The 13,510-nt window shown below is 41.2% G+C and overlaps 1 protein-coding gene across 6 annotated transcripts in view; it reads right to left on the bottom strand.

The window, feature by feature from the left end:
- Positions 1–13,510, bottom strand: part of agap1 (ArfGAP with GTPase domain, ankyrin repeat and PH domain 1) — a 242,127-nt gene that overhangs the window by 32,345 nt on the left and 196,272 nt on the right. For 4 of the 6 annotated variants that reach the window (XM_004917871.4, XM_004917872.4, XM_004917868.4 and 1 more), the window contains 3 exons: positions 12,300–12,467; positions 6,913–7,074; positions 648–722 (listed from right to left, as the gene is read on the bottom strand). In XM_004917871.4, the coding sequence (XP_004917928.1) occupies positions 648–722; positions 6,913–7,074; positions 12,300–12,467 (405 nt within the window). The remainder of the gene's footprint in view (positions 1–647; positions 723–6,912; positions 7,075–12,299; positions 12,468–13,510) is intronic. The other 2 variants (XM_002931998.5, XM_004917870.4) reach the window with 1 other exon arrangement.

Here is a 13,510-nt window from a genome sequence, read left to right as displayed (position 1 = left end):
TTATGCAAAACCAACAGTAAGGATATAGCATATATATTATTGTTGTTTTATATATATTTTTCTCAACTATGGCTCCCAGCATCCCTTAAAAGAGAAAGCCGCTCCAACAACAGCTGAAGGTCAGAATGTCCCACTAATGAGACAATGTGACTGTGCCCAAAGCTGCTGAAGTTGGAAGCAGTAATTGGCTTTACACCTTTAAATCGGCAAAGATTCCATCCAGCAACAGGTCTCAGCGGCCTCCTTCCGGTCCTTGTATGCTAATTAATATAACCGCATAGAAGTTAGGCAGGTGTGTAACCGATCAAATATAACCACAGGTATTGTGAGTGTTACTAATTTGAGCCATTTGACTTTCACTGAGACTGATGCCCACTGTTCTCATATATAACTGACTGGCAGAAATACACCAGGCAAAAGCATATGGCTTATTTCACTTTAAAGCCCCTTTTCAGTATCACTATCGTTGCTGTACCAAGGATGATTTACACCACCCTGACCTTTATTGACTATTATCTATGTTTGTAGATGTGGGATGAGAGCAGCAGGCACGGATACACAGACAGGAGGAAGAAAGCGCAAGCAGAGTGAAGCACATGCAGATAGAACAGGGGGTCAGAGAGGGTCTTAGTAGGGGGATGTGTTACCTTCAGTGTTGGCGTTGCTGCTGTAAACATTTCGCAGGCTGCCAACACGGTTAAGTTTCCATGCTTTACGTTTAGCTGCATCCAGAGAGCAAGTGGGAAGGAGAGACGGAGAAAGAGAAAAATAAATGGGGAAATAGGAAAGAAGGACAGATCAGATGTGAGGGGGAAAGGAGGAAAGGGGTCAGTAAGGATCTGTGTTACCCATGTGCCACAGGCATCTAGCTGCCATTAGTGGGAACAGTGCTCTCCATGCCAACTCCAGTGCTGCACACAGGCACAAGGGGATCCCCTCCCACACTCAGAAGGGCATTCTCCTTTTATAATTCAGTATATAGCACTGCTGTTTGTGTAACAGGCACCCAGCTTGGAGACACTACCATGAGTATAGAAGACTGGGTATTTTTTTAGTTATTTCAACATGAAAAGCATATCAACCATTCTGGCTTGGTATAATGATTCTCTAATTCTGCATGGTGTATGATCAGCACACCTTGCCCTGTGTATGATACAGATCCACACACCTTGCCCTGTGTATGATACAGATCCACACAACTTGCCCTGTGTATGATACAGATTCACACATCTTGCCCTGTGTATGATACAGATCCACACACCTTGCCCACTGTATGATACAGATCCACACACCTTGCCCACTGTATGATACAGATCCGCACACCTTGCCCTGTGTATGATACAGATCAACACACCTTGCCCTGTGTATGATACAGATCCACACACCTTGCCCACTGTATGATACAGATCCACACACCTTGCCCTGTGTATGATACAGATCAGCACACCTTGCCCTGTGTATGATACAGATCCACACACATTGCCCTGTGTATTATAAAGATCAACAAAGCTTGCCTTGTGTATGATAAAAATTCACACACCTTGCCCTGTGTATGATACAGATTCACACACCTTGCCCTGTGTATGATACAGATTCACACACCTTACCCTGTGTATGATACAGATTAATATGACTTGTTCTGCGTACGACACAGATTCACACTCATTGCATGATACAGTTTCACACCCCTTGCGCTGTGTATGATACATAAGGGGAAACAAACTAAAGTTAAAAAACAAGTGTAATCACCATGATTTTTGCTCTTCATGCCCTGCCCTACACATATATGCCCCAGCTTTAAGTTAGGAGCGCTAGGGGGGCAAAGGGACACAATGGGGCCTCATACTTTCTCCTTGACCTATAGTGAGTGTTAAGCACAGGGCTGCTCTGTACCTGCCAAAACCGCAGCCAGACCCCAGACAGAAGTGGAATTTTAAATTGGAACTTAGCCCTCTTTTTGTACATCTTAGTTCTTTTGCACTTCTGTCTGGAGTCTTTATAAATTATCCCCACATTTTTACACTCTGCCTTTTGTTTGATGTATATTCACACATCCTGCTCTGTATACCATGCATATTAGCTCCAAGTGCTGCATATAATTTATTAATATTTTCAGCTCTGTACTCACACACTTCTGTACAAAACATATTCCCACTACATATACTATATACATAATCTATTTCACATGCAAGTACACATTCAGCAAACACACTGATCTACACACTGTTTCCAATGAACATAATCAGTATAACACCACATTTGTGGCCTGATGCTTTTGGACTGTATAACACAATGGCCTCACTTATTAAATATAAAAGTATATCATAACATCTCTGGCCACAGGTGCATTAAGCGACCACACGTGATACCCAGGTGCTGAGAGATTAGGGCATAGATATCAGGAGCAGATCCCACACCCAGTGATCTTTGCTCAGATATGGATCACATTTCAAATGGTTAATTAGAAGGGTCAGTGTAAAAGGAGAAACTGTAATCAGTGAAGCGCTGATCCCATCCCACTGCAGCTGCAGGGTTCCAAGTGAGGGGTCCAGGATGTGAGAGGTATCCCTGACTGGGGCTGGATAAAGAACTCCATGTTTACTGAAGGCACAATGGAAATAAGGACTGTAAATTGTCAGCACTAGCCATGACATTCTGCTTCAAATGCCAGGAAAAAAAACAAAATCAGTTCAGATTATTGACTATGCCAAGTCAGGATTACACACTATATACATAATATAACTGATGTCTGCTTCTTAGGTATTACCCCAAAGTACAGAGAACATAATTTGTTTTGAAGCGGTCTTTGAACTGACAGTTCATACCTGTGCACTTGTATAAATAAAATACTAGATCATGCCCAACATTAAAACTACATATGAACACCCTTTTGTACTCTGTTAGATCACTGTTTAGGCAGCCATGTTGAGGATTTAATAGCAAGGTAAATAACATACAAAAAGAAATGAGTATTAGCGTAAGCTGATGTCAAATTACATAGTCATACATACAATCACATCAGCAATACATGGTAGTGCTAAAGTATACTCTAAAGTTGGTTGCCCCTTGGCATCAGGAGATTTATGGAACCGATGAATTACCAAAACAACAGGCGCCAGTGGTTGGTGCAATATACATCCTTATACTGCCACAAATTATAGTGACGAGTTATATATTAGTTCATTGTGCAGCAGATACAAAGCATCTTTGCTCCACAAGCAACAACAGCACAGTATCAGCGAGCTCAAGTCTTGTTGAGCTCGCAGGACCTTTACAACCCAGCAGGTGCTGACTGCATAGGAATGATATGTGTTTAAAAAATGTGTTTCAGGCTAATGCCAGACGAGGCGTAGGGCGGATATTTTCGGCAAGAGGAAAAGCGCTTGCTGAAAATACCACCCTACGCCTCCTACCTGTGCCTGCACCCAAATGAATGAGATACGCTCGGGTGCAGGCACATATAGCCAAAATACGCATAAAAACGAGAGAGAATGCAAAGTCTTGAGTTTTTATGCGTATATCGGCTACATGTGCCTGCACCCGAGCGTATCTCATTCATTCGGGTGCAGGCACAGGTAGGAGGTGTAGGGCGGTATTTTCAGCAAGCGCAAATTATCTGCCCTATGCCTTGCCTCGCATTAGCCTTACTATCGTATGCTGCAAAAGAATTCTTATGTGCTGTAGTACAAATGGCTATACATTCTTACTTGAATTGAACTGACTTGATAGGCTGTGTCAAAGCTTTTTTCAGTGCCAAAGTGCTTGTGAATATACAGGTAGCACTGGGGACTAACAAGGAGTATCTGCTCCTTTTATCTATTTGTCAAATGAAAGGGCATGCAAACCAACAGCAGTTCTATACACACAAGAGGAGAGTTTTAATGAAGGCACTGCAAAACCCAAAATAACATTTTGTTTAATAATAGAAAATGTAATTCTGAGCAACCTTCCAATATACAATTATTATCATTTTTAAAGATATTCGTAATTACTATAGAAAGCTGTTCTCTGCTCTAGTAGTTCTGACTACTGAAACAATGAAGTAGAGTCAGAACCATCAGTGCAGTACATTTACATATATTACTTTATATTATATTATTATTATATAATATAATATTATTATACAGTCATGGCCAAAATTGTTGGCACCCCAGAAATTTTGACAGAAAATCAAATATTTCTCACAGAAAAGTATTGCAGTAACACATATTTTGCTATACACATGTTTTTCCCTTTGTGTGTATTGGAACAGAACGAAAAAGGGAGGAAAAAAAGCAAATTGAACATAATGTCACACAAAACTCCAAAAATGGGCTGGACAAAATTATTGGCACCCTTTCAAAATTGTGGATAAATAAGATTGTTTCAAACATGTGATGCTCCTTTAAACTCACCTGGGGCAAGTAACAGGTGTGGGCAATATAAAAATCCCACCTGAAAGCAGATATAAAGGAGAGAAGTTCACTTAGTCTTTGCATTGTGTGTCTGTGTGTGCCACACTAAGCATGTGTATTGGACATAATGTCACACAAAACTCCATAAATGGGCTGGACAAAATTATTGGCACCCTTAACTTAATATTTGGTTGCACACCCTTTGGAAAAAATAACTGAAATCAGTCGCTTCCTATAACCATCAATAAGCTTCTTACACCTCTCACCGGAAATTTTGGAGAAAACTGCTCCAGGTCTCTCTTATTGGGAGGGCACCTTTTCCCAACAGCTGTTTTAAGATCTCTCCACAGATGTTCAATGGGATTTAGATCTGGACTCATTGCTGGCCACTTCAGAACTCTCCAGCACTTTTTTGCCATCCATTTCTGGGTGATTTTTGACGCATGTTTGGGGTCATTGTCCTGCTGGAAGACCCAAGATCTCGGATGCAAACCCAGCTTTCTGACACTGGGCTCTACAGTGCGACCTGAAATGGTAATCCTCAGATTTCATGATGCCTTGCACACATTCAAGGCACCCAGTGCCAGAGGCAGCAAAACAACCCCAAAACTTCATTGAACCTCCACCATATTTCACTGTAGGTTACTGTGTTCTTTTCTTTGTAGGCCTCATTCTGTTTTCACTAAACAGTAGAATGATGTGCTTTACCAAAAAGCTCTCTCTTGGTCTCATCTGTCCACAAGACGTTTTCCCAGAAGGATTGTTGCTTACTCAAGTACATTTTGGCAAACTGTAGTCTTGCTTTTTTAAGTCTCTGTGTCAGCAGTGGGCCCTCCTGGGTCTCCAGCCATAGCGTTTTATTTCATATAAATGCCGACGGATAGTTGGCGCTGATGCTCCCTGAGCCTGCAGGACAGCTTGAATTTCTTTGGAACTTGTTTGGGGCTGCTTATCCACCATCCGGACTATCCTGCATTGCAACCTTTCATCAATTTTTCTCTTCCGTCCACGCCCAGGAATATTAGATACATTGCCATGGGTTGCAAACTTCTTGATAATGTTGTGCACTGTGGACAAAGGCAAATCTAGATCTCTGGAGACTTGTAACCTTTAAATTGTTGATATTTTGGTTCTCAACTCCTCAGACAGTTCTCTTCTCCTCTTTCTGTTGTCCATGCTTAGTGTGGCACACACAGACACACAATGCAAAGACTAAGTGAACTTCTCTCCTTTGTATCTGCTTTCAGGTGTGATTTTTATATTACCCACACCTGTTACTTGCCCCAGGTGAGTTTAAAGGAGCATCACATATTTGAAACAATCTTTTTTTATCCACAATTTTGAAAGGGTGCCAATAATTTTGTCCAGCCCATTTTTGGAGTTTTGTGTGATATTTGCTTTTTTTCCTCCCTTTTTTGTTCTGTTCCAATACACACAAAGGGAATAAACATGTGTATAGCAAAACATGTGTTACTGCAATACTTTTCTGTGAGACATACTTGATCTTCTGGAAAAATTCTGGGGTGCCAACAATTTTGGCCATGACTATATTATATATATTTATATTATATTTTCATTCATTATAAAAAAAATATTTTTGGATTTAACCCCCCAATAAATCTGCTGTACTAAAAGGCAAAATTATAAGAAAAGTGTATATTTACTAACTTTCCCTTTAGAGGTGCAGTAAAATGTAGGGGTAGTAGCTTTGTGCACTCTAACATTCATGCATAAACAGCTACAAAACTGCATTATCTCAATGGAAGGTAAACCCTACACATGAATTTCAGAATAATTCTATACAGTAATATAAACAATAACAGCTAGCTGGGATAGGTATGACTATGAGTAGGATATTTAGGAATATTGAGAAGTATATTAAAGGCTTGGTAGTACAAGAGGAAAGGGTTAAATCATAATCAAGTAATCAAGAGTAAATAGCAGTTAAAATGCAATAAAAAGATCTCGATAGGGCAATGGCACGGCTATGAGTTGGGCATTTAACAACCTGTTATTATAAGCAGACAGGAGTGTTGTAATATGTGTACTCAATGGGCTTTAATGCGTTTTCACACTATACCTGCATCAGGCACACATAAAAGTAGTCAGATAAAGGTCCCAGTCTACCTCTAGCGGAACAGGGTGAAACTGTTCATAATATACAATCCTAATTATGAGAAGCACAGAGAAAATGTCTCCTGTTTGACAGTGGTCTCACTCAAATCACTGGAGTGCCAATTGCATTGTCATTCATTTGTGGGCAGTTACATATAATACCCAAACCTGCTGGAATCAGGAGCATACTGATGTACAGGAACCTGTAGTACGACAGCAGCGATACTGAGCAGTGAAACTAAACAATAATATAAACAGATGTCAATTTAGATCACTGACAAAATAAAGACATACAGAGTCTTCTGAATATATTCAGGTGCAAAGCTCAAGTATTCTTTCCAGTATGGGCGCTACTGTGTGCCACATGCAGTGCATGTTGGTTCAGAGGAAAGAGAAAGCTCACCTTCAGCAGTACTTGACAGCCCATCAGCCTTAAAGTTACTGGTACTTTTCTTCCGGCGGTGCTTCTTGCGGTTTGCGTGTGGCGAGGGTGGCGGATCTAGCTTGGGACTTGTAGTGCTGGAGATGCTAGGACTGGAACACACTGAGTCTCCTAGGCCAGTGTCTATGAATGGACCACAAAAAAGAGAGGTTAGGAAATAGGCCTCTCTGTACAGTTAACTTCATTAGGACTAAAAGCTGGCCTCACACACAGGTTTAGGGACAACTAGGCACATCATTCAACCGTAAAAGACCTGCAAAACCAACACACAATATAAGAACAAAATGTAGATGAAGAGTGCAAGGTAGAAAACATATGTAGATTAAATAGAAAGAAAGTGAGGAAAGCAGCACTAGAATAGAGATAGAACATCAAGATTTGCCTTGTCTCCTTCCCTGACTTAACTCCAATTACTTTATAGATCTCACACACCTACAATGCCATTTTATTGCTGCTGTAAGAACCTTATCCACCCTCTCCCAAAATATACCAACCCCCCCTCTCCTCTGGGCAACATCTTTGAGCATTTTGGTGACGAGTGAAAATAAAATAACATTCACATCCCATAAATATCAGAGGCAGAAAGATGAGCCCTCCAAGTGATCACTGCAGTCACCAGCTTGCTCTCAAGGACGAACATAACTTATTGTACAATCGTTTAGCTTCATATCATCTGCAAAATATGGCAACTTATCTCAACTGAAGGAATGCCACGTAGAATGCCAAGTCTTAGATCTTCTTTTGCCAGGAAGACTTCCACCAGATCTTCATTTAGAGGTGTATATTAATGACACAATCTCAGCACACACAAAATACCATCAATAAAAATGTAGAGTGAGTGTATGCACACATGCATGTAGCATCTGCTTTGAAAAAGAATAGCAGAATGTGGTAGCTAAATAGTGACCCTCCATATGTAGCTATATGCTGTATGTGTGGTGTGGATAAACTAGATTCCTGCCTCAGATAACTGACCTGCTGGAAACACTAAGGGCTCTGGCACACGGGGAGATTAGTTGCCCGCGACAAATCTCCCTGTTCGCGGGCGCCTTATCTCCCCGAATTGCCATCCCACTAGCGACAATGTAAGTCGCCGGTGGGATGGCACACGCTGTGCAGGCGATTTCGGCAAATCGCCGAAGTTGCCTCGCGAGGCATTTTCGGCGATTTGCCGAAATCGCGCTGCTACGTGTGCCATCCCACTGGGATGGCAACTGATGGCAACTCGGGGAGATTAGTCGCCCACGAACAGGGAGATTTGTCGTGGGCGACTAATCTCCCCGTGTGCCAGAGCCCTAATTTCACACTTAAAAATGGGTAATTTCTCTGCTGACAAAGTGAGTTAGAAAGGGAAGGTTACAAAGCTTGTGCCTGCGGACAGCGGACAGCAAACAGAAGACTGCCATCCACTGATGAAAACAGCAATTTGGAAGGTTTGTGTCAGGTAACTCCTATGCCACTGTGCTCTTATTTTGTCACAGCTACATACATAAAAATGCCAGTCTGAACTATATGTCCTACATGGGTTCTCCAGCACTGGTGTTCTGATGGAAAATAAAGTTAAGGTCAAGTTAGATACTTTCTGCACTTACCACACCCCATGAGTGCAGCAAGCCTTGCTCCAAAGTTTCAGTATGTGTGAAAAACTTGAATGGTCCGGTAATTTTTTTTTTACTTACACGACTGTAGCCTACATAAAGCAAAATTACTTTCCAAAACTAAAAATTACAGACTAAATTACAGACTGCCATGAACATTTGCACAAATCAATTTCTAAATAGTCGTCAGCCTCTAAGGAAATGAAATATCTGTCTTAAAAAACTGTATAGCGGATATGCTACATCCACAATTCACTTTATGATGTGGTGTAATACAAGCTTACAGGTCACTATGCCAAGTTAGTTAGAAGCAAATGGCAAAAAAAATGGGGCAATGAAGTAAAACCTAATAAGTCCTAAAATGGAGTTTTTAAAGGCACTTTAAATGTAGCAGATAGCATCATTGGCCCTGTCTCCGAGTGCTCTGGCAGGGAAGGTGTTACTGCATGTAGGAATCATTTCCCTGCCTTGGAGTTGGTTGAGAGCTTCACTGCGCCACTGACAAATCGTACAAGACAGCTAATTTTACAAGTCAGGTAGCAGATACCACACAGCCGGCATAAAGCGGGCAAGGAGCTGACATCAGACCCTCCAACTCCTGCCTCCTCCCTCAATCTACAAACCTCACTTTGACATTTTTTTTCCTTTAACAGAACCCCTGTTTTGTCGCCCTTCACATAAAGTAATTTATCTAATTAGGAAACATTCAGAGCGTCTTTCAAAGGCAGGAACCACAGGGAAACACAGGCGGCTTAAAAATAAGATCCTTTTTCTCTGCCCCCCATGCATGCCGTTAATTGAATGCGAAGAGGGGGGAAGAGCGCATTGAAATCAGAAAATAAAATGAGAACCCAATGTGTGTTATTTTGTCTTGCACAAAAAGCCAGGACAATAAGCAGCATATTCGCTGGCAAAAGAAGACATTTAAATCCTAAAGATACAGAGAAGGAAGAAGGAGGAACAAGACAAAATGAAAAACTCTCGCCGGCCCTGCTGATTTCACACGCACATTAACACGGTGCTTTTAAAATTCAAAACCTTTTAATGAAAGGAACAGAGAAAGTTTAAATTAAAAGGATTTTACATGTTTGATGTAAATGACAAAAACCCCCTTAAAAGTATGGAACGATGAGCGGGGTGGGTGGGGGTGCTTGTGTTTGAGAAATTCAATTCCCTGTGAGAAGAGCAAGGTGGGGGAATTTTAGAGAAAAAAAAAGTTTTATTACAAAGGAATATCAAGAGCATTTATCATTTTTTTCTCGCATTGCCAAATCCCTGATTATTCCTCCTTTTCTTTTTTGTCATATTCTTGATGAGTTTTTTACGCTGCTGAAGTTAACCCTCCATGAGTCTGAGATGGGGTACAAAGCTCAATCAGTACCCAAGGGGTTAAGCGGATGATTATAATTTTGGGAAGAAAAGGGACAATGAATAGCAAAGACAGAAGGGACCCCGGTCCCTTATGTCACCATGGCATCTGCTGGGTTTGCCTCTCGACTGTTCCTGAATGTCGGCACAATTCAATTCTCATAACAATACTATATCCTGCTATACTCTCCTGCAGGTAGCCCCCAGCGTCCTACGACGCACACACTCCAGGATTCCTGAAATCACTGCATATTTAGGAAGCAAATGAGCAGTGTAAAACTCTGTTTCACCTCTCCTGCAAAGCTTATAATCTACCATGATGTTTGATACAGATACAACTACATTGCACGTTTCCACACTGTTTAAAAAGAGAGGTCCCAGACAGCCCCCCCCCATATCCGTGCTCCCTAGCAGACAACTCTAGCATTTAGCAGGAAAAATAAGGTTACAGTTCTCTTTTAAGGTTCCTGATCAAGATGAATAAAAACACACATAGCCGTCTTCTGGGGCTCTCTGCGGACCGTATTGTTCCTCTGTGACAATGCTCACAAATAGCGTCTCTCACAGGAGACATCTTCAAACCCTCAGCCCCCCACACCCACCCTCAACACTCGGCTGTCTTTTTTTGGCTGTACGGATCCTTGTTATTATTTCTTGCGCCTCTGAAGACATCTCTCTTCTCTATTTCCCTCTGTTCCATTTCCCTGTCATAAGATTGCCACTTGCAGGAATCTTTCCCTTTCTTGTGCCTTTCTCTTGGAAAAAGCTTAAAGCCTCGTCCCCGACTGCCACTTCAATGGGGTTAGGGCCATGTCCCTACCTCTGCAGCACCTGAATTCCACACAAAATCTCAGCTCCGGAAACAATTTACTGCTACAAAGTCTCTTCCTTTTGTTAACCCCTTCATAACTAGAGTTGCTAGAAATACACATCAGATAGAGAGATATTACAAAGGTATATATCTCATACACATACATGCTCTCCAACAAATATGCAAAAGATCATATACAGAAATAATGGATACAGGAAACATGTACATGATAAAAAAGTAAACTACTGAGTTAAAACTGAAGGGTTGCACCATAGTACTAGGCCCTGCCATAGTGAGGAGGCTATGGGGTCCTGAGAAGGTGAAAGAGACATTGGTGTCCAAACAAGGCAGAGGAGACAATACTGTCCTGAAAATTAAAATAAGGACATGTTTCCTCTAAAATGAATTAAAGTCAGTTATATTTTAAGAGGGTAGGAGGTGATGGTTTTCTGGTTAAAAGGGGTTGGCAATAGTCTTCTGTGACAGAAAAGTGGCAATACCAATTCTGGAAGCAAAGACAGCTATGACGTTTTAAGAAGAAAGATAATGGATTATTGGAAATGTATTGAAAGCACTGGGGTGCTGGGCAAGTAGAGGAGGTTTAGGAGACTTTTGTGAACATGTAGAGGTCTAATGCCACCAGTGTGTGAAAGACTGTAGTGCAATAATGATTATAAAATCTGGGGCCCAGAATAGGAAACTGACTCCAGAATGCGGCATTCTATAGGATTTCATGATATTTTTGTGTAAAAAGTTGCAGCATTGATACTGGAGGTTGCAGGACAGAGAACTGCCATCCTGAAAACAACTAAAGGGTAGATCTGCTGAAAGTCAAGTGCAAAGGACGCTGCTGCTAGTACTACTACTACAAAAGTCAGCATGGGACTGCTGTCGAGAGCGCAGGATGGTGCAGAGAGGGTAAAACAACTACAGTAAACTGGCACTGCTACCATGTGAATCCTGCATTGTACCAGGCACTAGTACTGAGATGGCACAGCAGAAAAGTGCAAAGTCACATTTTTGGAAGCTGGAAAAAAGCACAGCATAACAGACTAAACTCTATTGTAACAATAGTTGATGCCAAACATCTTATGAAAGGAGCAAGTAAACTGTAAGCAGTAAGAAGGGGGGTACCTACTGCATCTAGCAAGTGTTATCATGTGACTTGTAATCCCTGTAATTGTGACAGGTATTTGAAATGACTGGGGACTTTTCAAACAAAATGCTTTCAGATGACAGTGGAAAGAGGGTAATATCAGTGATCGCAAACTCAGAAAGAACAGCAAAAGTGACATTCAGTATCAGTTGAAAGCTCTTCCCTGGGCAAAAGTCTGCATTGCAAACGCTCTTTGGTGATACACGGGTGTTAGTGGAAGTAGTTGCTCATACCTTTCAATGAACCAACATAATAGTTCTTTGTGGAGCTTCTGAAACTCCATGGGTTCCTTTTAGAAAGAAATCCTTTGTATTTCTGTATGAAGAACTATTGTGCCAGGACACTTAAAAGCCTCACCAACTACATCTAACTTACTATGAAGAGTCTAATTGTAGAGCAGTGGTGTACTTCTTACCGCTGCTGATGGCTGAGTTGGCGATGACGGCTCCCTCGCTCCACTGGTCAGCGCTAGACACAGAGTATGACCTCTGGTGCATCCCATCCATGCGGCTGAATGAGCCTAAACTAATCCCACTTGGACCACTGGCCATTTGGGTGACTGACGTACTGCTGGTCACGTTCCCTGAAAAAGATGAGATTACAAAAGATGTCACATCATGCCTGTTGCAAAGCATTAACCATACAACTCTATCTCAGTGATCAGTAAAACCCATTCTAATAACATGACCTATGCACTATGATTAAGTCCACATAATCTATTTGAAAGGATTTGATTTCCTTGATGAACTATATCTCTGAAGTATGTTACATGATTTCTTTATCACACTTCTCCAAACTGTGACCCACAAGTCATAAATGAAATACACAATGAGTGCCAGACATTAATACACTTTGACTAAACCTAGCAGCTACTTATAACATTTACTGTACAGAACCAAAGCACTGGACATTTTTTTTTTATCATTTAACTGAATTTATTATAGAGGGACAGAACATTTACAAATGCCTATGTATAGGAATGGGATCTATTATCCAGAAATCCACTATCCCAGCTGCCTGAAAGCAGCCATGCCATATGCAACTACAAGCAGCAAATGCAGTGTTCCTTATGCCCACATTCATTTCTCAGCAGAAGGCCATAGCCAGCTAATGATAAACAACACTTGCAAGTTAATGAAAGTGACTGGTGGTTCTATGATACATTCATGAAAAGTTTAGTCCTCCTTAAAATGGATTAACCCCAGAATAATAGTGATACCAAAAATTACATATTCCTCTACTTTGGTAAAAAAAAAAAAAAAAAAATAATTGTCAGTACAGGGCCAAAAAACTGCTAAAGCGTTTAGGGAACCGGGGTAATACAAGTGACAAAAAAACTGTTATCTGTTTATTATTTTTTTTCTTTTACTTTGCTGTCGTTTTGTTATTATCATCATTATTCTCATATTTCCTTGCTCCCGCCACAGCGAGCGCAGCGTCAGTTGGCGCCTGTCGGCTGCAAGAGGCGTACTGATAAACAGCCTCTGCAGGACACACAACAGGGATAATGTACACTTAAGTACTAGCAATGTGCTGCCATTCTGCACAGCCGATTACTCCCCGCGCCTGTCACTCAAAAAGGAAATGGCTGAACCCATTAGATAGAAACCTTTGCGATGTATCCTA

This window comes from Xenopus tropicalis, chromosome 9 (assembly GCF_000004195.4).
Source record: "Xenopus tropicalis strain Nigerian chromosome 9, UCB_Xtro_10.0, whole genome shotgun sequence".
Lineage (NCBI taxonomy): Eukaryota > Metazoa > Chordata > Amphibia > Anura > Pipidae > Xenopus > Xenopus tropicalis.
The sequence above is the reverse complement of the archived record's forward strand: the minus strand, read 5'-3'. Positions and strand labels throughout refer to the sequence as shown.